The 26318-nt window shown below is 43.6% G+C and overlaps 1 protein-coding gene and 1 pseudogene across 3 annotated transcripts in view; both read right to left on the reverse strand.

Moving 5' to 3' along the window:
• Positions 1-20481, reverse strand: part of ACP6 (acid phosphatase 6, lysophosphatidic) — a 41095-nt gene extending 20614 nt beyond the window's left edge. For both annotated transcript variants that reach the window (XM_030824741.1, XM_003273219.3), the window contains exons 1-8: positions 19787-20481; positions 9603-9731; positions 9352-9482; positions 8917-8996; positions 5156-5243; positions 4191-4323; positions 2489-2589; positions 172-267 (exon numbers count right to left, since the gene is read on the reverse strand). In XM_030824741.1, the coding sequence (XP_030680601.1) occupies positions 172-267; positions 2489-2589; positions 4191-4323; positions 5156-5243; positions 8917-8996; positions 9352-9482; positions 9603-9731; positions 19787-20005 (977 nt within the window). In that variant the 5' untranslated portion in view covers positions 20006-20481. The remainder of the gene's footprint in view (positions 1-171; positions 268-2488; positions 2590-4190; positions 4324-5155; positions 5244-8916; positions 8997-9351; positions 9483-9602; positions 9732-19786) is intronic.
• The window catches only part of LOC100585076, a 1278821-nt pseudogene that overhangs the window by 555505 nt on the left and 696998 nt on the right, over positions 1-26318 (reverse strand). The window lies entirely within an intron of this gene.

Below are 26318 nucleotides of genomic sequence, written 5' to 3' on the forward strand. Positions count from 1 at the left end.
GAAAGAAAGGTTAAAAGATTGTGAACCTCTTTGAAACTTGGGGCCTGTTAAACATCTACCTTTGGTCACTGACAGCCTGGTTCTTACCTCACTAAGATTTGGGTTCCCTCCCTATAGCCAGAAGTTCCCACGGCCCTTAGCTGCACAAAGCAGAGTTGCTGTGCCAGGTACCTGATCTTGTCGGGGGCAGTGGCAGAGTCCGTGGCTCTCAGCAGGTTGCTCTCCAGGATGTGGAGGAATGGGCCTACCGCCATCTGAAGACTTTCCCTGTGAAAAGTGAACAACATTTAAGCACCTAGAGGGCGCTCAGCATTCAGGGGACACAGACTGATTCTGCCCCCAGGACCTCATGAGTCCAATCAGACAGAGCTGAGAAAAAGGCAAGTAATGCATAAGGGCTAGCAACGGGCCAGAAGGAGATAAATGGCACTGAGTCTGGTCTTGGGGTCCTCTGCGAATAAAGACTCCCAACAACACAGGCATCAGCACACAGACCTGTTGTGAACACAACTGAGATGGGAGGGGCTGAGGGAGCAGGAGAGTGGTAACCTGGATAAGCCGTGACCAACTAGGCCTTGGGGAATCAAAGAACAAAGCTGACAAAGCTGGGAAGAAGAAGGGGTAATAATTTCCAGGAATTCTAGAAGGCCCTTAGAAAAATAATCAGAAGGAACAAGAACATCCTAAATTTTGTTTCCTATGTGCCAGCCTTCCTTCTTTTGGAGTTTGGGCCATAAGGACATTTCTTATTTATGTCTTATTTATTTTACAGAAGAAGTTCAGTGGTCGTGCTCCCAGGCTTGGCTCTGTGGCTCCACTTTCATTCTCAGGCCTGTCACATCACGACCACAGGTGACTACTGCAGCTTAAAGCACGTTCACTCACGGTAGTGAACAAAGTCCACTTACTATAGAAGAAAGAAATGTTTCTCATCTACTCATCCTAGCAGCTGATCAGCTTCCATGGAGCCTTCAGGGACTGGCCTTCTCCTTGTTTTTGTGCTTCTTACTTTTCATCAAAGAGAAAAAAATATCCCTCCTAGAATTCCCAGAACCCAGTCACTGACAAATGAAAACAAGTTTGCCATGATTGGCTTAGACAAATCCTTATTCGTGGTGATTGGCTAAATGACCATCTTTATAAGTCAAGGAATGTTGCAGCAATGGATGAAGAGCAGGCAACCAACACTGTATGCAACATACACTTTTCAGAAGAATGTATATAGGCAAAGCCAAGTTGCAGGGCCTTGTGAATTGTAACCATTTGTCCTTGAAAAAATGTTAGTTTTACAAAACCAGGGCTAATTGGAATGGAATAGACAATGTCCTGTTTAAAATGATTTACACCAGAATAAAGCAAACTACACCATAGGCCAAATCTGACCAGTTTTGGTAAATAAATTTTACTGGCACACAGCCATGTCCATTTGTTTGCATATTGTTGTTGGTTGCTTCATGTTACAAGGGCAGAGATGAGTAGTTGTAACAGAAATTGCATGATCCTGACAGCTTAAAATATTTACTAAATATGTGTGTGTGTGCTGATAAGCGAGAGGGAAGTAAGTAACAACTTAGGTACGGTGGTGCCCCTTCACAAACAGAAAAGGGAAGCTGGCAAGTCCCAGGGAGTGGCAGCAAGCTGTGTGGCTTGGCAGGAACCTTCTAGATGCCCTAGGCTTGCACAAAAGTGGACATACTGACTCTGAGTGGAAGGAATGCAGTCAGGGGCTCTTATCCTTGGGCACCCAACCGTGCAAATTCTTGAACTGTTAGATGCCTTTCCCCCCTACTCATCTTTCCCCAGACTACTTCCTACCTCCCCTCCTCTATCAAGTCACCTATTTTTAGGGCAAGCTGAATGCTCTCAACCAATCAGAAAAAAAGGTGTCTTCCGAAATTTGGTAAGAGAAAAACTTTCCATTCTGGTAGTTGGGAAACAGACCTAGAAACAGAACCCTAACTGCTAGTAATATAGCGAAAACACAGAATAGGCAGTCAGTGGATCTGGGTCCAAGTTCTGGCTCCATCACTTGCTAGCTGGGCCTAGACCAGGTAGGCAATATCTCCCAGCCTCAGTTTCTTTATCTATAAAGCCAGGGAGAAAGGTATCTCTCTCACCTCACGGTGAGAATGTGAAAATGATTTGCAAATTGTAACATGATGACTAAAGACAGAAATGAATATTCTTTCTTCAGCTCCCCCCACCCAAATCCTTTAAACCTTAAAGCAAAAGGAAAAGGCAAGTGATAAAGTCACCAGAGTGGTGGCTCCTGGTTCTGCATAACAGGGAACAGAAGCACTAGGTCAGTCCCAGCTGCAGAAGTGTGAGGACCTAGGGCCTACTGGCAGGCGGGCAGAGTGGGGTTCAGCCTCCTTACACAGGGAGACATCAGCTTCCAGGTGTGAGTGGGCCTGATGAACTCCTCTTCCCCATTTACTTGGATGTCTGACCAAGCGTGACTTCATGCCAGCAGTGAGAGGTGCCTCACCTGTCTTCCTTGGGCAGTATGTACAAGGATGTGTCCACAGCTCTCTGTTCAATCATCCGTGCAAATCTCTTCAGCATGGGGCAGCTTGGGAGGCTGTGTGCCTGAAAGGGCCACATGTAGTTTTAGAAAAAATGCTTCTCACCTACTGATTCTGGCAGCTGATCAGCTTCCATGGAACCTGCAGGAGCCCATCTTCTCCTGGGGAAGGGAAGATGGGCTCAAGAACAGCTACGTCTGTTAACAGTTCAAGAAGCTATGTCTCTAAAGCTCTTCCAAAGCTATTACTAGATATCTGAAGGCCAGGAAAAAAAAAAAAAGGGCTTCTTCCCTTTCTGATGACTCCCCATCCACTCCAAAATGAAAAGCATTTTTGTTGTTTTTTTGTTTTTTTTTTTTTGAGATGGAGTCTCGCTCTGTCGCCCAGGCTGGAGTGCAGTGGCACAATCTCGGCTCACTGCAAGCTCCGCCTCCCAGATTCACGCCATTCTCCTGTCTCAGCCTCCTGAGTAGCTGGGACCACAGGTGCCTGCCACCACGCCTGGCTAATTTTTTTGTATTTTTAGTAAAGACGGGGTTTCACCGTGTTAGCCAGGATGGTCTCGATCTTCTGACCTCGTGATCTGCTCTCCTTGGCCTCCCAAAGTGCTGAGATTACAGGCGTGAGCCACCGCACCCGGCCTGTTTTTCTGTTTTTTGTTTTTTTTTTTTTTTTGAGATGGAGTCTTGCCCTGTCACCCAGGTTGGAATGCAGTGGCGTGATCTCGGCTCACTGCAACCCCTGCCTCCCAGGTTCAAGCAAGTATTCTGCCTCAGCCTCCTGAGTGGCTGGGACTACAGACATGCACCACCATGCCCGGCTAAATTTTGTATTTTTAGTAGAGACAGGGTTTCTCCATATTGGCCAGGCTGGTCTCGAACTCCTGACCTTGTGATCCTCCCACTTCAGCCTCCCAAAGTGCTGGGATTACAGGCATGAGCCGCCGTGCCTGGCCTGTATTTTTTAACTTAAAAAAAATAAAGATGAATAAAATACAAAGCAAGGAATTCATAAATTCCTACTTGACCTTCATTTTCCCAAAATGACGTCTAAAAAATATGCCATACAAATACATGATATGAACTCTTGCCTTCTAACCTTAAACCTGTTTTACACATAAAAGCAAGGTGCATTTCTGCCTTTAGGGTACACTGTCATTTTATTTTCACAAGAGAAGGAGGGAGGATCCTATATAACTTTGGATGTCCAACTTTAAAATATAGAGAAACTTTTCCTATTGTTAGTCTTCTTTATGTATTTATTACAGAAAAAAAAAGATCCTATGGCTAAATAAGCTTAAGGAAAACAGATTTAAAGATTAACCAGCTTTCTTTACGAAGGGCATCTCAGATTTTTTTAATATGCTGATGTACATATAGTACTCTCAAGAAGTGATACAATAAATAGGGATTCCAAAATTTTTAGACCCTACTCATCCCTCCCTACCCATTGCCCCTGCCTGCCCAAACACACACTGCATATTGGGTGTTCTGGGGAACATGCCTCAAAAAGCTCTGGTCTAGAGTTCAGTGTCTGTGTTCCTACCTGGGTAAGGAGTCTTCCTCGATTGCTCCCTGTCCCTCAGTCCCCACATCCATTCTAACTCAGAAGCCAGCCCACCAAGGCTATTATCCCAGGACTATTATCCCCAACCCCAGGACTCACCTGCTCGGCAGCCACGTTGTCCAGGAGGATGAAGAAGTCCACTTTATCACTACTGTCAATGCCCATCCCATCCTTCACCTTCTTCAAATCCTCTGAGATTCCTGGCTGTAAAGAGGCAGTCTGCCTCCGGCCTCTGACAAAAAATAAAAAGTAATGCCTTACATTCTATAGTGATTAACAGTTTACAAAGTGTGCTTCACACTTGGGTTATCATTTGGGATATCATTTAATCCACACAACCCAATGGGGTTAGCTGGTATTATCCCAATTTTATAGATGAATAAACTAAGGCTCTAAAAGGTCAAATGACTTATAACATAAGTTAGCAAGTACCAGGGTTAGGATAACAGGATGAATTTTCCAAATCTCACTCTAGCATTTGCATTATATTAAAAATGATGCAAGTATGGCCCAGATCTGTCTGAAAACAGCATTTTCTTTTCTTTACGGAATAAATACCATATAGTCTTAGTGCAGCCTAGAGATACCTGAAAAGTGTCATCAGCCCAAACTGATCTATCCTACATAGAAACATATTGCTAAGAGAAGAAAAGTCTGTGTCTTGTTGGGCTTGTACACCTGGATTTGCAGGTTAAAGACAGTCTCAATCATCTTTTATTTAACCTGTTGGTTTTCTCATTTGCCCCACCTGAGAGCCCGGGGTTGTCAGAAGGATCATACTTTGGAAATGGCAAAGGCCCACTCGTGGCTGTATGTATCATCTCGCTAGCCCGGTGTGCGGCTCTTCCCAGAATTCCTGACCTTCACCGTGGGTCTGTCACTGTGAACAAGACTTCTTCGCTTCCTAGACAGCTGATGTCACACTTAAGTGTAATTTAAACCTTCCCATCCATTATTCGCCAGTAGGGTAAGCCTGGGCAGGCCCTCAGTACAGACAGAGTTCTGCCAGCAAAGGTGGTAAAAGGTTGTCCCCAACTGGTGAACAAGAACCCAGGGGCAGTTACCTGGTTCTCTGCCTCAGGCTCCAGCAGCTTTGGTAGTTGGGATACAAGACTTCTGAATCTGCTTCATCAGTGTGGATGATGATGGGTCCTGGAAGAAAGGTAGGAAGCACAGGCAGGCAGAGGCTTCAGCTTGTTCTTCCCAGCATCTCCACCCCCTTCTCTTTGTCTACAGAGATGGAGCAGAGATCTGCTCTGAGAGGCAGATCATCAAGGTTACTCCTTAAGGACAGAAAATGCCTTTAACATGCCCTGGCCCTGCCAAAGGGGGCTCTCCTATAATCTGAGCAATGAAAAAAGTAAGTGGCAGCAGCCTTGTTCTGTCTAGCACAAGCCCTCCTATTGGGCCACAAATAGACTAGAGCAGGTAATAGACCTGAAGCAGACTGGCAACTCCCTGACGCCTTCCAAAAAATCCCTGCTGTAAAGCACTACCAGCATTTGGGCATTCTAATGAAAAAATAGCGTTATCAGAACTAAGTTGCTTCCTGAAGCCTGATCCTACAGGCCACTATGGTGACTTATCACATAACAAACTGAGAAAAGTGGACACAAGGCCACAGATCCTCTCAGAGACCCCATAGCCTTGCCCAAAATAAAAAGCCAGGCTTTTAGATGAATTGCTGGTCTAACCAAAGAAACTACAAACAATGTTTCTCATACATCTCTGCTGTCCAGAGCTCCTCCTGTCAATGCCCAAAGAAAGTGTCCTAACACCTTCCCATGCTTTGCTCTGTGCCAGAGATGGCAAGTGCTGTCTCTGTGTGGTAGGTTCTTTGTCCACACCGCTCAAGCCTGATGGCAAAAGAAGGAGCTCCCCAGCAGAATTTGGGATTCACTGAGGTCCGTCTACAGAGTGATCAGCTGAATCAAAGTCCCAAAAGGGTATTTATTCCCAAATTATTGATAGTCAGAACTAAGGGCTTTAAAAATAGCCTATAATTTTACTAGAATATCAGAATTCACACACACATCATTGGTCTGGACAGAAGAAGAAACCACACTGAAAGTCATGAGTTTAGTCTTCAGTCCAGAACTAACCAGCAGTCGCCCTGGGAAGTCACTACTGTTCTCTGGGGTTCATCTGTAAATCGAAGGGGTGGGACTGTATCAGCCACAGAACCTCCTCCAACCTACGACTATTATGTAAAGTATAATAATAAAAGAAGAGGTGCTGATGGCTGCAAGGTGGAGATCAAAAGCATAGTCCACTTGCATGTCCCATCCCCTCCTTTTCTGTGCTTCCTGAGACCCCTCTGAAGAATCCTGGGGTTCTGCAAGATGTGTTGTGAAAAGGACAAACCAAATGATCTGATGCCGCCTCCAGATATACATATTCTCAAATAAACAGTTGAGCATAAAAGGAAAGAGTAGGATTCTGAACCAAGACTGCCGGAGTTTGAATCCTAATTCCACCATTTATCAGTTTTGTGTCCCTGGGCAAGTCATTGAGCCTTTCTGTGTCTTGGTTCTCTTATCTGTAGAAGGGGATAATGACACCTACCTCATAGGGTTACTACAAGAATTAAACAAGTTAATACATGCGAAGTTCTTAGAACAAAGTTTGCTGCATACAATTGGTCCTCCATGTCCTTGGGTTCTACATCTGTGGATTCAATCAATCTATGGATTAACAATATTTGAGTAAAAAAGAACAATACAAAATAACACAATAAAAATAAATTGGAACATAGTACAGGATAATACACAGCATTTACGTTGTATTAGGTATTATGTCATCTAAAGATGATTTGAAGTACATGCGAGGATGAGCATAGGTTATATGCACAGCTATGCCATTGTATAAAAGGGACTTGAGCATCTGTAGATTTTGGTATCTGCCAGGGGAGAGGGTTGTCCTGGAATCAATCCCTTTTGGATACTGTGGAATGACTGTACTAAGTCCTTTATGTGTTAGAATAACTATGACTTAAACTTATAATATATAACACTAATAATATTATAAACCTCTAATATTTCCATCTGGAGTTTGATATTGGTGTCTGGATTTTGGACCCACAGTTTATGATAAATAAGGCACACTTGCGTAGACAAATGTACATTGAGCAAATGACTTGGCCAGTGGGCAGACCAACAAACTCCAGCTTTCCCCACAGCCTGATTCTCTGTAGCCTATACGTAACCTCTGGGATTTTTCTAGGATTTTACTCCTAAAGCAATATCCCAAAGTTGCACCATTTCCATCAACAGTGCCACCTTCTGGGATTCTTTTTTTTTTTTGAGATGGAGTCTTTCTCTGTCACCCAGGCTGGAGTGCAGTGGTGCAATCTCGGTTCACTGCAACCTCCGCCTCCCGAGTTCAAACGATTCTCCTGCCTCAGCCTCCTGAATAACTGGGATTACAGGTGCCCACCACCATGCCTGGCTAATTTTTGTATTTTTAGTAGAGACGGGGTTTCACCATCTTGGCCAGGCTGGTCTTGAACTCCTGATCTCATGATCCACCTGCCTCAGCCTCCCAAAGTGCTGGGATTACAAGTGTGAGCCACTGCGCCCGGCCCCTTCTGGGATTCTTTATTCAAGTCCCTTCATATAGGAAAGGCATGGAAGTAGCTAGGAAAGAAGCCAAACTGGAGTCCCAACACCTGTGGGTCCAGTGCAGGGAGCTGCTACGCAGACGCCTGCACCTGAGGCTAGTGTTTTCCTTCCCTGATGGAAATCTGGGACATTCCCAGTCTGGGACCTGCCTAAAGAGAATGTTGCCACCAATAAATATCTTTCCTTCTCAGTACCACTTCTGATGTTTCTGAGAAGATCTTTGCCTTTTAGAAGCTGAGCAGTTGAGAGCTTTCAGAAGGTCAGGTGCTGTGGATCATTCCTAAACTTAAGGCCTCCCAAGAAGTAAGGGGCAGCCCATCCTGCTTTATGTGACCTAGACACGTACTGTTTGTGTGCAGCAGCCAACTACAGCCAGAACTAGCAGCAGTATCCAACCCAGTTGGGGGCAAGACCAGATTCCTCTTTCCTGAAGGTTCTATTATTTTACATATTTCTTAAAAAATGTGATGGAAATTTTGTTTCTATTTGAGATACTGCCAAAAAGCTAAACAAAGTAACAAGAACCTTTGCTTTATGGCACCTTTTTAGTAAGGTCATGATGATCTGAAACTCAGACCAGTGATTAAATGTGAATTTGAGCCAATTACAAATGACAAAATGCAGCTTCATGTGATGGCCAAAGGCTCTCAACACATGGGATCCACGAGGGAAAATAATTAATGCAGTCCTTGGGGATGAAAAGGTTGGGAACCACTGACTGCAACCATTCAGGGGCTGAATGTATCAAAACCCAAACTCGATGGACTTTCTCAACTAGGAAAGGCTAGACAGAACAGTGTTCATCCTGTGGATTGTCACCAAGATTAGGGCGGTAGCAGCAGTGTTGGGTCCCAGTGTCCTTCCTTTCCAGCAATGTCTCACCTAAACAAAAAGCCCCCTCGATTGTTCACAAAACATGGTTAGGACTGCCTTGTGCAGCTTGTGTGGAAGCTTGAGGGGAGAAGCCAGGAGCCAGAGGCAGATCAGAGCAGCTGCTGCACTGCTGCTGCTGTGGAGGTCAGGCTGGCAGGGGCACCAAAAGGCCAGACAGGGAAAGACCCACTGGACTAGGTACACACTGGAAGTCACACATGCAGGAGAAAAAAAAATCAAGGGAACAGGCACCAAGAAAGAGATAGGGGCTTTGGAAGTGAGAAGCAAGAGCCCCTCAGGGACAGGGACTGACTGGGACCCCAAATACGAACCTTCTTTCTGACACTGGAAAAGCCCAGCCAGCAAACAACGGGTGGACTCCAGATTCCGAAAAATGTTAGTGGAACGAATACTGAAAAAAATGAGAAAATAGTGACACTCATAAAAGGAATATTTAATTATATACACTCTATTTTATTCCACTTAGGCTCCGGGGTCTTTCGAGAGTACATAAGGAGAGCTATGGAACTAGGAAGAATGCTTTACTTTTCTGTGGGATGTCAGCCCCTGAGAGACTCGAAGTGCAACGAATGTGACCTCCAGGAACGACCTGTTCACCAGATCCTGTGACATAAGGGGATGCAGCATGACAAGTTGTCCCCCAAACTACCTTGGGTGAGAGTGGGAACCATCTTGGGGAGTCAGGACAGGTATCCTCATGCTCAAGACCTTAAATTAAGTGCAACATCCCTTTTCAAGTGACTCACAAGACCTCCTGTGGGTTGAAGGTTGGTGAAAGAAAGGGAATGTCTTCCACATAGTTCTTCCTCAGTCTCTCTCCCAAGGCAAACATCTGCTGCATGCCCACCTTGGTCAGCTGCCCAGCAAACATGCCCCCCTAAAGTAGGGGAGAAAGAGAAAGAAGAATGAAAACACTGGACAGCCTGCTGAACTCAGCCCAGAGAAAACCACCCAACCTTTGCAGTGGGGCTCCCCAGAGCAAGGAAGCACTGCTCACCTTCAGGGTGGTCTCATGGTATTGAGAGTCATAAGGAGAATATGGTTTCGGACCACCAGCTAGATTGGTGACTGTGTAATCAAACTGAGTTTGGGGTGGGACCTCTAACAGCTGGGGGTTCCACTCTACCTGTTAGTACAAAAAAAAAAAAAAACACCACATTGTTTAAAAATGGTTCTTGAAATGTACAGCATTAACATCTCAAAGCACTCAGAACACATGGCTGGAATCACTGACACTAGGCCTGCAACCTTCCCATGGGATGGAAGGAAATAAATGTTAGCTAAAATTAAGGGAAGAAAAGATGGTGATTTATTATTCCAGGTGTCCTTAGCCTAAGTCCTGTTATTGCTACACTAGTAATGACTGCTAAGGGGCTGCTCTGGCACTTAGCCCACACTGAAGTAAAGGGGAGAAGTGACCAGAATGCCTGGCATGCGTATACGTGGTGAATGAATGAATAGATGGATGAAAGAAATATGATATCAGTGACCATATGTAAGAATTTATAAGGAATTAATCTGGAGGTTTATATGCCCTATCCCAGCTTAAGGATTCTACTTAATGTCCCTTGTAACTAATATACTTTTTTCCTCCTTTCATGCAATTCGTGAAACAAGCAGCTGCCATCTAAGAAGATCCTGCTTTTTCATCATCATCTTCTGTTATTCCTTGCAATCTGGCTCCTGCCCCAACTGTGCTGTAATGATTTCAAAATATCACTAGTCGCCACAGGTCTCATAGCTCCAACTGTCCATAAAACTCTGAAACTCATTGAGTCAGATGTGATGACTTCAATTTTAAAAACAAGTCTAATCCCATAGACCAGTTCCCCTTCCCAATCTACTATGTCCCTCTCAATGTTACCACAGTTCTCCTAGGCCCCAAACCTCAAACCTTTGGCTCCCTGTGGATCCACCATCCCCACACCAAGCCCTGTTGATCACTGCCTAGAAGAAAAGTCCCTCCCAATGGTCCTTCCATTATCTTATTGTAGAATGTTAACCTTATTACTGCAGGCAAAAGCCCGTGACAAACTCCTCCTTTTGACCTGCACAATCCATCCATCCGTAGCCAACTAATTAATCTTTTTGGAAAAAATATTTTTTATTGCACTTAAATATTTTATTTTTAATTGACAAATAATTGTATATTGTATATATTTATGGAGTACAATGTGATGTTTTGATATACATTTACATTTGATATATGATTAACTAATGTAAACAAAATCCATCAGCTCACATACTTTCATTTTTATGTGGTGAAAATATGTAAAGTCAACCTTTTAGTAACACAGGCATACATCATTTTATTGCTCTTTACAGATATTGCATTTTTCACAAATTGAAGGTTTGGAGTAACTCTGCATTGAGCAAGTCTATCAGTGCCATTTTTCCAACAGCATGTGCTCATTCATGTCTCTGTGTAAAATTTGGTAATTCTCATAATATTTCAAACTTTTTCATTACTATTAAATCTGTCAAGGTGATCTATGATTTGTGATTTGCTTTTCTTTTTGAAATGGGGTCTGGCTCTGTTGCCCAGGCTGGAGTACAGTGGCATGATCTTGGCTCACTGAAACCTCTGCCTCCTGGAGTGCAGTGGCATTACCTTGGCTCATCCTGCCACCTCAGCCTCCTGAGTAGCTGGGACTACAGGCATATACCATCATGCCCAGCTAATTTTTTTTTTTTTGAGAGACGGGGTTTTGCCATGTTTCCCAGGCTGCTCCTGAACTCTGTGATCTTTGATGTTACTATTTTAACTATTTGGGAGTGCCACAAACCGCACCCTTATAAGATGGCAAACAATCAATAAATGTGTGTTTTCAGAGTGCTCTGCTGACTGGCTTTTCCCCCATCTCTCTCCCTCTCCTCGAGCCTCCTTATTTCCTGAGACACAACAATATTAAAATTAGCCCAGTTAATAACCCTACAATGGCCTCTAAGTGTTCAAGTGAAAGGAAAAGTTGCAATTTCTCACTTTAAATCAAAAGCTAGAAATGATTAAGCTTAGTAAGGAAGGCATGTAGAAAGCTAAGATGCTTTTGGCTTCAAAACCTATGCCTCTTGCACCAAACAGCCAAGTTATGAATGCAAAGGAAAAGTTCTTGGAGGAAATTAAAAGTACTACTCTGGTGAACACACAAATAAGAAAGTGAAACAACCTTATTGTTAACACGGAGATATTCATGCAGAAGAAACAGCCTATATAGGAAGAAGATTCCAGCTAAGACTTTCATAGCTAGAGAGAAAAAGTCAATGCCTGGCTTCAAAGCTTCAAAGGACAGGCTGATTCTCATTAGGGATTAATGCAGCTGGTTTCCTTAAGGTGAAGCCAAGGCTCATTTACTATTCTGCAAATCCTACAGCCCTTAAGAATTATGCTAAATGTACTCTGACTGTGCCGTATAAATGGAACAACAAAGCCTGTATGGCAGCACATCTGTTTACAGCATGGTCTACTTAATATTTTAAACCCACTGTTGAGACCTACTGCTCAAAAGAAAAAATTGATTACTTTCCAAATATTACTGCTCATTGACAATGCATCTAGTCACCCAAAGGCTCTAATGGAGATGTACAAAATTAATGTTGTTTTTGTGCCTGCTAACACAATGTCCTTTCTGCAGCCCATGGCCCAAGGAGTAATTTTGACTTTCAAGTCTTTATTATTTAAGAAATACATTTTGTAAGGCTATTGTTGCCCTAGATAGTGATTCCTCTGATGAATCTGGGCAAAGTAAATTGAAAACCTTATAGAAAGAATTCACCATTCTAGATGCCATTAAGAACATTTATGAGGAGGAGGTCAAAATAGCAACATTAAGAGAAGTTTGGAAGATTTGATTCTAACCCTCATGGAGGACTTTGAAGATTCAAGGCTTCTGTGGAAGAAGTAACTGCAGATGTGATGGAAATAGCAAGAGAACTAGAATTAGATGTGGAACCTTAAGTTCTGACTGAATTGCTGCAATCTCACGATAAAACTTGAATGCATGAGAAGTTACTTCAAAGAAGTGGTTCCTTGAGAGGGAATCTAGTCCTGGTGAAGATAGTGTGAACACTGTTGAAATCACAACAATGGATTTATTACATAAACTTAATTGACAAAGCAGTGGCAGAGTTTGAGAAGATTGACTCCAATTTCAAAAGATGTTCTATTGTGGGTAAAATGCTATTAAACTGCATCACAAGCTACAGAGAAATCTTTCATGAAAGGAAGAGTCTATCAATGTGGCAAACTTTACTGTTGTCTTATTTTTAAAAATTGCCACAGCCACCCCAACCTTTAACAACTACTACCCTGATCAGTCAGCAGCCATCAACGTCAAGGCAAGACCCTCCACTGGCAAAAAGATCATGACTCACTGAAGGCTCAGGTAATCACTAGCACTTATTAGGAATAAAGCATTTTTAAATTAAGGTATATACATTTTTAGACATGCTATTGCATAATAGGATACAGAAGAGTATAAACACAACTTTTATATGCACTGGAAAACAAAAAAAATTGTGGGTCTCACTTTATTGCGATATTTGCTTTATTGTGGTGGTCTAGACCTGAATCTGCAATATCTTCAAGGTATGCTTGTATGTGTAGAATCTAAAAAAGTCAAACTCACAGAATTAGAGTAGAGTGGTGGTTATCAGAGGCCGGCGGGGGGTGCAGTAAATGGGGAAAAGAGATTTTTATCAATGGGTACAAAATTTCAGTTAGACAGGAAGAATAAGCTTTAGTGATCTATTGTACAGGATGGTGACTACAATAAATAATAATGCATTGTATGTTTCAAAATCACCTAATTAATCTTGCTAAGCCAGTTTCATCATATCAGTAGCTTTTTCCTAACGTCTCAGAGGTAAGCATCTGTCCTTCAAGGACTTCTACATCGTGGCTGGGTGCAGGGGCTCATACCTGTAATCCTAGCACTTTGGGAGGCTGAGGTGGGAGCATCACTTGAGGCCAGGAGTTCAAGATCAGCCTGGGCAACATAGCAAGACCCCATCTCTTAAAAAAATTTTAAAAAAGGACTTCTACCCCCTTTGCCCAGCCCCTGTACTCAGCTTCACTGCCTCTTTCCTCCCCTCCAACCTAGACCCTGCCCACTGTTTCTGCATCTTCTTCCAGCTTGCTTCTTTTGCTTGGAGGGACTCCTGTTCCTATCTGCCCATCACCTTGTCTTCAGTGTTCAAGGATAGCTCAAGTCTTACTTCCCTATCACTGACCACTCCAGCTTTCAATAGTTATCTTTTAAATCTTAATTCCTATAACGTTGATAATAAAAAAAATATTTAACTCAATTTCCTACTACTTTGTTTAGTTTTAAAACTAACATTTGGAAACCTACTATGTCACATATCATCATATTTATCTTCATCCCTCCCTGAACTATCCCAGGAGAATGGTACTGGGAGCCTCAGATTCTCTTTGCATCTAGGGAGCCCTCCATTCTTCCCAAAGGCATGTGTCATTCCCACTGGCACCTGGTCTCCAACACCTGAACCTCCTTTTGACACATCAGAGGACCAGGTGTTCACAGAGAGGCCTTCTTCCTTCTTTCACAGTTAATCACTGCTCCCTCTTTCTGACCCTCTAACCCCTCTGGATAAAAAAATCCTTCAAGGGTTCATGGCTCATGTGGCCTCACCTCCTCTCTAGCAGCCCCCTTACCACTTCTTCCCTATTCTACACACTTACTCACTAGCCACGCAACTTCGTTTCCTTTATCATATTTCATGGCCTTTCAGTATCATGTTTCTTATGCCTGGAATTTTCTCTCCTCATTCATCTAGAAAGACTTTTGTTCATTCCATAAGACTCAACTTAAATGTTCCCAGAAACCTTGGTCATGGCCTTATGCTTTCACAGTAGCTTCAGTGGCTCTCTTTAGTAGCCTTTACCAAAGTGTATGAAACGAGCTGCTTTACTGGTCTGTCCTGCTCAGTAGACTTGGCTTCCTGAGAACAGAGACTGGGTCATCTATTGACTTCTGTTTCCCAGCTAAGGGCCTCACACACAGTAGGTACAATTAATAGCTCCAACAATTTGCCAGCTCCTGTGGAAGACACCCATCTTGAGAAAACTTGACCCTGCCTTTCCTGGGTTTTCAAGTTAGTAAAGAAAAAAGGCCAGCTGTGAATGTAAATGACAGCAATACCATAATAGAAGCTGACATGTGCTGCAAGAAACCATATGAAGGCCATAGCAGTTCAAAGGCAAGACAGACCTTCTCTTCTGGCTGGGGATTCAGGAGAAGTTTCATTGAGGGAATAGCATTTTAAATGAATAGTATTTAGACAAGCAAATACCTGTACTTATAAAGGGTGACATTCAGAATTCCAAAAATAACTAGAAAGCTTGAGCAAAGCAGAGATGGTGAAGAATGTGTATGGCAAAGAAGTGGTTTGGTTTGCCTCAACCTGGGAATGGTTTTCCAATTTTTAAATCAGAAAATACCACGTAAAGTTTAACTTTAGATTTGTACATATAAAGGCAAAAACTCGAATTTCTCTAGTTGAAGTAGGAGGGAATCCCACAGCCCCAGCCGCTCAACATCCTCTTAGCCTACAGGCTCCACAGAATAAATCTGAAACCTGGCAGCACACATCACAATTGGAATGGGAAGACTAGATGCAGAAAAGCCCATTTTGAGATGTTAGCAATAGTCCACATGAGAGCCTAAGGCCTCATCTAAGCCAGTAGCAATAGAGGAGGTAGATGTAAGACATTTGAGTTAGACTTGGCAAGTGAGTAAATAAAAGCTTTACTTGGGGACTGTGTTGCTAAGTAAACACACAAAAACAAAAAAGAGACTACTTTGATTTTTGAGCCTTGTAATGGAGATATTCCTTGACTAAAACTAAGACCAAGACAGAAAAACAGGTGGAAGGCTGATTTCAGTTTTGGACATTTGGAGACACCTCCTTTGTGTTCCCAGTGCTCCCAGCATATTGCCTTAATTGATATCTGTTGTCTCTGCTTTATCACATTGAAATTCCTTTAAAGGCAAGACTGAATTATCCATCCTTGTAGTTCCAGTGTCCACCACAGGGCCTGACACAAAGCTCCACAGGGCCATTCAGCCTCACTAAGAAATCTCCTGTTAGGCACATTCACCAAGACAGGACCCTTGGTGTCTCCTAGGAGACTGGAGTCCAGGTCATGTCAAGTCTAAAGTACAGTTTTCAGATTTTTCAAGAATGGATGATACATCAGTGTCATATAATAGTGTCCACCCCACATACACACTCTCATTCTCATTCCTGCTCTTAAGCTTCCCAGTTAGTGGTAAAGACTAACTTGATAATTTTACTTATTTTATGTATACCCATCTTCAAGGGGTAATAAAGTAGATATGGCAAAAATTAAAATATAGAAAGACGACCAATTCAAAGTAGGCAAGAAAGACAAAAGCAAACAAATGTAGGCACAAAGAAATGGATGCAGTAACATGGTTACTAAAATATGTACACCATGAAGATCTGTTTACTTACTATAGGTGGGCCACAGACTTGGCACCCAGCTTCCTGACTTTTACATAAAGAAAGAAACTTGATCAGCTAGACTAGTTTAAAGAAAAAAGCAAGCCAATTGTTCAGGAGAAGCACACCATTCCTAATGCTAACAGACAAATTCCTCCCAAGGGTCCTCATAAAGAGGATAGAGTAATATAATGAACATCTTTTCAGCAGTCACAGCAATGAGTTCTGTGGGATTGCTTCTCCTAGTTCTCTCAACACAGAATGATAGCCTCTTACCAAAGCACATTTCAGCGAAGGCAATTCTGTACTGGGATTGATATACTACATTCCAGATAAAAGAACAAATCTACATAAAAGTAAACAAAAACCTTCCAGGTGTATATTTTAAAATAAAGCAATCATATTAAACCTTGTCTGTACACTGGTATTACCAGGACATTTTTTAAAAGCTACTGATGGCTGAGTCCCATCCTGGGATAACCGCATTTGGATTATCCCCCAAAAAAGTGGGGCCTCCACTTTTTTAATGCTCTTCAGTCCAGATAATTCTCAAGCTTCACCAGAGAGTCTTTTACATTATCTGGATACGCTGGACCAATTAAATTAGAATCCTTCGGAGGGAGACTCTGGCATGTGTATTTTTTAAAGCTTCCCAGTTGACTCCAATGTTCCACCATGGTTAAGAACCATCAATCCTGAAGAATGGGTAGACCTCATGTAATGCTTCTTGAATACCACTTGTTTTAGCTGAGTTTTGGAAAGGTATTAAGCAATAAAAGATTCTTACATTATGCTTCCCAGCTCATCTATATTGTCAAATAAATAAGGACCCAAATGTCTTAATCAACAGTGAAGCTGGGGTAGGTTGGACTTTATTTTATAAAAACTGAGGAACCTCCCTGGGTGGAGGCCATCTTGACACCCAGGGGAGTTGAGGGAAGCCTGGAAGCAGTGCTAAATCTTTTCTTTTGATAGTGCATTTGGATCTACTCTAATGATCAGAAAGAAAAATGGCCAATCAAGTTCTATATTTTTATTTCCAAAGCACAATCTTTTAGCAAAACAGGTTAAAACAACAGCCATTCAAGCCATAAGAAAACAACCCAATAAAACATCTAGTTTTTTGTTTTTTGTTTTTGAGATGGAGTCTTGCTCTATCACCCAGGGTAGAGTGCAGTGGCGCAATCTTGGCTCACTGCAACCTCCGCCTCCTGGGTTCAAGCAATTCTCCTGCCTCAGCCTCCCGAGTAGCTGGGATTACAAGCGCCCACCACCACACTGGGCTAATTTTTGTATTTTTAGTAGAGATGGGGTTTCACCATGTTGGCCAGGCTGATCTCGAACTCCTGACCTCGTGGTCCACTTGCCTCAGCCTCCCAAACTGCTGGGATTACAGGCATGAGCCACCACACCCAGCCAAAACATCTAGTTTTAAATCATGCTACTTTCTGAGAATTTGTGAGATGACTGAATGAAGTCACTTGTCACATATATTAATCTATAAACCAGTCAGAAATCAGGAAACATGTACCAAAGACAAAAAATTTTTGCCAGGCAGTCCCTTCTGACTATAATTAATAGCAGAACCAAGAAGATTAAAAAATCCCAATAACAGCTGGGCGCTGGCTCACGCCTGTAATCCCAGCACTTTGGGAGACTTGAAGCAGGCAGATCATGAGATCAAGATATCAAGACCATCCTGGCCAACATGATGAAACCTCATCTCTACTAAAAATACAAAAATTAGCCGGGCCTGGTGGTGTGCACCTGTAGTCCCAGCTACTCGGGAGGCTGAGGCAAGAGAATTGCTTAAACCCGAGAGGCGGAGGTTGCAGTGAGCCGAGATCATGTCACTGCACTCCAGCCTTGCAACAGAACAAGATTCTGTCAAAAAAAAAAAAAAAAATCCCAGTAACAACCTCTATCAAATTGGATCTTGAAATGAACACTGGACAGAGACTATCCAGAAACAAGTTTTAAGAGGCTAACATTTGCTCATAGCCTAAATTGAAAGAGAGTTGGTTCACCCCTGATTTTCATGCACACGACTTTATACTAGATAGCCAAAGATGTTTAAAGCATCTGTCTAAAGTCTGGAGAATATGAGCAGAGAGGAGAGGTAATATGCCTTCTCTAATTGCAAAGTCAGGCCATGGATTCAGATGCTATTTTGTGGCTACACAGATTGAAGATGAATGAAGCTGGTATCCTAAGCTACAATGGACCTTTCAACCATAAAGGCAGAAGATATCCATCACACACCCACTCTCCCTTAGGGATAAAGCCCTAAAAGAATCTAAATCTTTTTCTAGGGCCTTCAGGGTATATATATATGGTACATACTAGGTCTAGGCCTACACATTCAAAGTTTTACTCTCCATTACCACTGATAACTTTTTGTCTTCTACGTGAATATAATATATATTCCTACATATGATTCCCCAGTCCTTCTGTATCAAGAATAAATAGAGAAGAATTGGGGGAAGGGGAGCATCAGAGATGGGCCGTATACAAAATCATAAGGAAAATTTAGTGATCTAATATAAAAAGACAAAGTAAGAGACTGAAAAAAAAATCAAACAATCAAAATGAAAGAAGAAATCCCGGTTCCACAGAGCAAGTGGTAAAGCCAGAGTAAGGCTAACTAGAAACCTGGTAATAGAATTAAGTGCCTTCCAAGTGTATTTATTTATGTGGAAAATGCTTTAGAAGTTTAATTTCATGTGCAGCCAACCTTGGCAAATGGGTTTCCAGTTGTACAATGTAAAGACACAATCCTGAAGGTTTCTAGAAAACAACTGTTATTATGAAGAGTATACCTAACATCAATTTAGGACAATCTGTTCGACCTCCTCCAATATCAACCTGGAAGACCAACGATACAAAAGCACTGCACAGGTGTAATACCTGGGAGTTTGGGGATTTCAGGTTGACTGTTAATCTTCACTAGGACTTTCTGCTATGAAAAGTCACATCCAGGAAAGATAATCATTTTTTTTAAAACTATTTGTGCTTTAGTCATAATTATCCTGACAAAACCAGACAGATTTTTAAAACATTATAGCCACAGACTAGCCCATTTTTAATTTTTTCCGACCTCAAATCCCTTCCACTATAGGTTTAGTAACCTTAAATAGAAAAGGAGAACCCTAGAATACAACACTTGTTACAAAAAAAAAAACTTCAGGAGATCTCAAATGGCCTCCAGCAAACCCTGAGAAAAAGCAGTTATAAAGTTTGTTTCCAAAGGCAACAACCTCTTATCCACTGTAATCTCAGTTAAGAGTGGTTTCTGTCACTAAAGTCCCTTCAGCTCTTCAGCTCTGACAAACCACCTTCAAAATGGTCACATAGAAGTGCACTGCACCCTTGTATTCAAGTTCACCTAGACTCCACACCTGCTGAATCAGAATCTGCAACGTAGCAGGATCCCCAGGCGACTCCCATGCGTCTTAAGAAGCGCTTACTGATGGCTGCGCCATCAGGGCAAAACTGGAAGTTCCGGGGCTGTCCCACCCCCAGCAGGTCCTTTGCTCAAGAGCCTGGGGAGTCACTGGCTACTGCTGTTTTCCCTTCTTCTGGACCCAACCCGAGCCCCGCTCCGCGCGAGTAAAGCTTAGATGTGTGTCAGGGCGAGACGCCTGGCCTGGCACACGGTCCTCGCCCCACCAGCCCCGGCCCGGGCCGACCTCTCACCTGCTCCTCCAGCGGGAGCGGCTTGAGAGGACTCCGCGCCCCGTGTCGAAACACGACCTGCACCATTTTCAACTTCAGCAGGCTGCGGTCGACCGGACGCTGGCCATCAGCCTCCTGCAGCTCGGCCAGGGCCACCCGCCGCTGGTGCAGGCAGTACGCCAGCGAGGTCAGGACGCCCACCGGGGTCCACAAGCGCATGCTGAACACACCAGTGATCATGGTGGTAGGCCCTCGCTGCCCTCCGGGTTGAGGCTGCAGGAGGCAAACACAAGCCCTCTGCGGGCGCCGGGGCTCAGTGGGCGCCCCCAAGTCCGCGGGAACCTGAGGATGCGTACATCCAGCCCCTCAGCAAGCAGGGACCGCTGTGCCTCCCGGCCCTGAGGGAGACCCCGAGTGGGAACGGGGGAGAGAACAAGAGGTGGCAGCAGCGAAGAGTCCCTGGGAGTTTTAACCCGGGTCGGGGTTGGTCGCTCCTGCTGCACACCGGGCCGGGGGAGATCGGATCCTTGTCTTTTGCCCGATGGGGAACCTTAAACTTGTATTTCAAGTTTGGCCTCCAGCACTCTTGAAGAAACAGGAGCCGACCTTGAGTTCCCTGGAGGCAGCGGCTCCACTAACAAGGACTACTCGATTCCACTTTTCTATAAGCAAGCTCCTACCCACCTCCTCACCTACTCAGGGACCGGTCCCAAGTGGACCCGCGCACAGGAGCACGGGAAAACGAGTCCTGTGGTGACACCTCGCCTGGAGACTCAGAGCTGCGGGAACTACAGCTCCCACAAGGCTGCGCGTACCGCGGCTCCCAAGAAGTGGCTTGTACCCGCCCCCCTTGCCAGCGGGCCTCGCCAGCCGTTTTCCAGGCGTGGGTGGCCCACGGACGTGCCTGGTCCGGCAGTGGAGTGGGAGTGAATCTCTCGGGCCATGGAGTTTGCCAGGCAGGAGGAACGCGAGCACAGGAGTAGAATTGGGTGGTGGAGGGGAGTAGTTTGAGTCTAGGTTTGAATGTAGAAGACTTCCTTCCAGTCCTGGAAGCCTGGTTGCTGCAGCGAGGAGCTGAGACACCTGCCCAGTGATTGCCATTTGCGAAACACAGCACTAGGTGCTTTATATTTAGTCATTTACTACTCCCTTCACTGTTTTTAAAAAATTCTCAAGCTTAAGTCATTGTAATCATGTAGAACTTTAAGCTCACTGATGTGTTTACTTCCATCCAGAATACTTCTTGTGGAAAGAGCCAGGCCTTGCCTGTGGGTGTCCCAGTGATTAAGAACCTAAGAGGCGCCATGGCTCACGCCTTTGGGAGGCCGAGGCGGGCGGAACACGAGGTCAGGAGATCGAGACCAACCTGGCTAACACGGTGAAACCACGTCTCTACTAAAAATACAAAAAAAAATTAGCCGGGCGTGGTGGCTGGCGCCCGCAGAGGGCTTATGTTTGCCTCCTGCAGCCTCAACCCGGAGGGCAGCGAGGGCCTACCACCATGATCACTGGTGTGTTCAGCATGCGCTTGTGGACCCCGGTGGGCGTCCTGACCTCGCTGGCGTACTGCCTGCACCAGCGGCGGGTGGCCCTGGCCGAGCTGCAGGAGGCCGATGGCCAGCGTCCGGTCGACCGCAGCCTGCTGAGGTTGAAATGGTGGGCGAGTAGTCCCAGCTACTCGGGAGGCTGAGGCAGGAGAATGGCATGAATCCGGGAGGCGGAGCTTGCAGTGAGCCGAGATCGCGCCACAGGACTGCAGCCTGGGCGACAGAGGGAGACTCCCTCTCAAAAAAAAAAAAAAAAACCTAAGAACACAGAACAATGCCAGCCTTACCACCTGCTAGTCTGGTTTCTGTTGATATACAGGTATCCCAGGCCTGTGTTCCCAGATCTTTGCAACAGGACACAATCTGGGACCCATTATGTGTCTATCTCCAAAGATCAAACTGGGCCAGATGTAAAGCCAACATACTTATAGAGCATGGCTCCTGGCCTGAGAACAAATTCTGTTCACCAAGCTGGAAGGTTCTGAGTGCTCCCTGATGCAGGGAGGGTCATTTTGGAACACTATATATTGTCACAATTTTCTCCCTAGCCCAGCCAACGGACTCACTTTTCAGAGTCTTATTGTGTGTGCTGATGTGATTAAAAATCGAATACTGTTTGCTATGGACTCAGTTGTGTCGCCCCACAAATTCGTACCTACTAAGTGACTGCATTTGGACATAGGACTTTTAGAAGGTGATTCTGTCAGAGGCATTTGAACCATAGTGACTCCATCTTGAATAGGGACTGGGTAAAATGAGGCTGAGACCTACTGGGCTGCATTCCCAGGAGGTTAGGCATTCTCAGTCACAGGATGAGGTGGGAGGTCAGCAGGACTGGTATCACAAGAAACCAGTCAAAAAGACCCTGCTGATAAAACAGGAAGTGGTAAAGAAGCTGGCCAACACCCACCAAATGCAAGATGTTGATGGAAGTGACCTATGGTCAAACTCACTGCTCATTTTACATTAATTATAATGCATTAGCATGCTAAAAGACACTCCCATCAGCACTATGACAATTTACGAATGTCGGGGCCAGCAGTTACCCTATATGGCCTAAAGTGGGGAGGAACCCTCAGTTCCAGGAAATCCCACTCCTTTCCCAGAAAATTCATGAATAATCCACCCCTTGTTTGGCATATAATTAAGAAATAACCATAAGTGTTTTCAGTTGAGCAGCCCATGCCCCTATTCTGTCTATGGACTAGCCATTCTTTTGTTTCTCTTTTTCTCTGATAAACTTGCTTTCAGTTTATGGACTCACCCCAAATTCTTTCTTGCCCGAGGTCCAAGAACTCTCTCTTGGAGTGTGGATCAGGACCCCTTTCCAGTAACAATTTTGGTTAAGAGAAGATATAAATGTGAGGTCCTAATCCTGTAGGATTGATGGCTTTATAAGAAGAGAAAGAAGGATCTCTCTCTCTCCACACAGGAGATCTGATGGTTTTATAAGTTTTTGGAAATTCCTCCTTCTTTCTCCTCTCTAATCAGCCAACTTGTGATAAAGGTGCCTGCTTCCCCTTCTGCCATGATTATAAGTTTCCTGAGGCCTCCCCCCATCCCCAGCCATGCGGAACTGTGAGTAAATTAACTCCTTTGTTTATAAATTGTCGTATCTTTATAGCAGTGTGAAAACGGACTAATACAGCAATGGTCCTGTCAGGGCTCACGTGTTGTGTTGGAGGGGGAGTGTGGGGAAGTGTGGGGAACAACTTAGCAGCAGATCTCCAAAAGAAACCAGAGTAAGTGAGGGTGGAAAATAGCAGACTTCATGTGGTTGTTAAAAGCACTGTTTGTCAACACATGTGAGACAAACCATGGGGAGTCCAGACATATTTTGTGTGTGATAGTAGTGGCAGTGAGCTGCAATTTAAAAGAAGCTGGGCCGGGCGCGGTGGCTCATGCCTGTAATCCCAGCACTTTGGGAGGCTGAGGCAGGCAGATCACCTGAGGTCAAGAGTTTGAAACCAGCCTGGGCAACACAATGAAACGCTGTCTCTACCAAAAATACAACAATTAGCCGGGTGTGGTGGCACACATCTGTAATCCCAGCTACTCGAGAGGCTGAGTCAGGAGAATCGCTTGAACCTGGGGACAGAGGTTGTAGTGAGCCGAGATTGCGCCACTGCACTCCAGCCTGGGCGGCAAAGTGAGATTCCATCTCAAAAAAAAAAAAAAAAAAAAAAGAGAGAGAGAGAGAAAGAGAGAGAGATTGGAAGTCCTGACCCAGGGTAAGACCATGTGGGTGGGGGTGTTAGGGTGGTTGCAGGAAGCAGGGGAACACTGAGTAGCTGTTATTTTGACCCTGGTTTTAAACTACCAGGCAGGGATGGCTCGAGAAATAAGCCCTTTCCCAGCCAAATTGTTTTCAGAGGATTGCATTTAATATTATGTAAAAACTCAGTTTTAATAATGAGATTAGATAAGAAACAACCACATTCACTGTTTCATCGCCAGTGGTGAGCACGGTGCCTGGCTTGTGGTAAGTACTCCATAAATACTTGCCAAATGAAATTATAGGATATATCATAGGAATGTTATTGAGCCATTATTCATTACATCATTTATTGCTTCCTTTATAAATCTCCTCCTGAGAAATTTGGTTTAGAGTGTTAGAATTAGAACAAGCATTAAGAAGTATGAAGATTACTTTTCCTTCAATTTTGTCTTGGTTGTCAGGAAGCTTGCTTGGTGCCTAATTTCAAACTTACCTATAGCAAATATTTAGAATCTAGTGGCCAGTATAACTGTGATCTTTCCCTCCAGAGTATTACTCTGGATTGGGTGGGAGCAGAACTGGAGAAAGGGCCGTTAGGAGGCTGTTGCAGCAATCCAGCTATGAAACATGTAAGAGGTAGTTAACAAGTGAGAAGGAGGAAGGAGTCAAGGATGACTACTCTACGTTTCTGGCTTGGACAACTTGCAGATGATGCCATGCACCTGGGAAGGAGATTAAGCAGAAATTACCAAGTTAATTTTGAATATGTAGATTATAAGGTACTTAGGTATCAAGGGAGCCAAGAGAAAAAAGGTTTTTTTAAAAAAAGAATGGACAATAGTGTCAAATGGAACTGAGAAGCCAAGTAATGTAAGGTCCAGTGTCCAATGGATTTAACAACAAAGTAATCTTCTGTTAGTTAAGTGAGAGCAGTCTCAGTGAAATAGTGGATCCTAATCCAGTAGTGGGGCAGAAATGGAATGCAAGTGGGAAGTAAGTGTAGACATCTTTAAGAAGCTTAGCTGAGAAGACGGAATGAAAAAATGCAGTAGCTGGAGGTGTTTGGTTCATGAAATTAAGGGAGAACTTGTCTTTTGAAGATGAGAGAAGCTTGTATATATGTTTAAATGTTGATAGAAATAAGTTTCCAGATAAGGGGAGACAGGATAATAGATCTGATGAAGTGCTTAGGAGGGCAGGATAAAATCAGAAATGAGCTTAAGTGGCATAATTAGCTTCAGAAAGAAAAAATATATATTTTCCATGTTTATAGGAGGGAAATGAGAAAGAATAGGCATGGGTGAAATACATTCATGGCATGGAGATTCATGGGGCTTTTTTCTTTGTTTTTTGTTTTTTTTTTCTGTAAAATCAGAGTATGAGTTAGAGGGGTGGTGATTGGTGCTCTTGACAATTTGAAGAATGTGAGAAAGTAAAATACCCACAGTATACACAAGAGACAGGGTCACAGCTAGGTAGCCAGAGGATTGCCAGGTACCATGGAGAGCCCAATAGAAAACAGTTTTCTCCAACTTTATGGTATATCATAATCACTTGGCTTATTTGTTAGAATGTAGGTACAGGAGCACCAATATGTCTTACTATCGCTGAGTGGAGCCTGGAACTCTGTGTTTTAAACAAGCATCCAGGTGATTCTGATACAGAAGCTCTTCAGATCACACATTGAAAACTATGGATAGAGAGTCAAAGAGGGGTTAGTTTTAGTATGGGGGTGTTTTTTATAAAATGGGTGCTATAGTTTGGATGTTTGTCCCCTCTAAACCTCATGTTGAAATTTGATCCAGTGTTAGAAGTGGGGCCTAATGGGAAATGTTGGGTCATGGCAGTAGATCCCTCATGAGTAATAGACTGATGCCCTCCCTCAGAAGTGAATAAATTCTCACTCTCCAAAAGCTAGTTGTTAAAAAGAATCTGGCACCTCCCCACCTCCTTGCTTCATTTCTCATCACGTTATCTCAGCACTCACTGGCTCCCCTTCATCTTCCACCATGAGTGGAAGCAGCCTGTAGCCATCACCTAATGCATATGCCCAACCTTGAATTTTCCAGCCATCCAGAATTATGAGCCAAATAAATTTGTTTCTTTATAAATTATCCAGCTTCAGATATTCCCTTGTAGCAACACAAAATGAACTAAGACAATGAGGACAATTCCCAGCAGAGGTGAAACAAGAAGACAAAAAGAAATAATTGGTAGAGAAAAATTCCTAAGGAGTTGAGAGAATGTGTGATAAAGAAGAAAAGAGGAAGGGTCACCCTTGGACAGGAGAGAAGGGTTGCCTCTTTCATTAAGGGTCATCACTTCTATTTAAAATGAAGAGGAGGAGGTAAAGATAGATGGTGAAGCAGGGAAGATTGGTAGTTTCACCTCCAACAAATTATTTCCCCCAGTTATATCTCCAGTAAGCTTGGAAAAAGGAAAAACATCAATAATAAAGTAATTGAATTAAGTGCTTACCATAACCATATATTATGGCATTATGTAATGTGACATTTAATCCTTATAGTAGCTCAAGTTGTAGGTACTATCACCATTTTGTAAAGGAAGAAATTGAAATTAGAGAACAGAGAAGTAACTTGCCCAAGAATGCACAGATCTTAAGTGGCAGAAACTGAGTAAACTAAATTTGAACCCATGTTTGTCTGGCATCTGGGCCCACATTATGAGTCACAGATATTACAGATATTATAATGCTTAACTTACATTAGGGAGGGGGTAGCAATTTGTGTGATATTTAGCATGGATAATACCCCTGCAAGATGAGAGA

This window comes from Nomascus leucogenys, chromosome 12 (assembly GCF_006542625.1).
Source record: "Nomascus leucogenys isolate Asia chromosome 12, Asia_NLE_v1, whole genome shotgun sequence".
Taxonomy (NCBI): Eukaryota; Metazoa; Chordata; class Mammalia; order Primates; family Hylobatidae; genus Nomascus; species Nomascus leucogenys.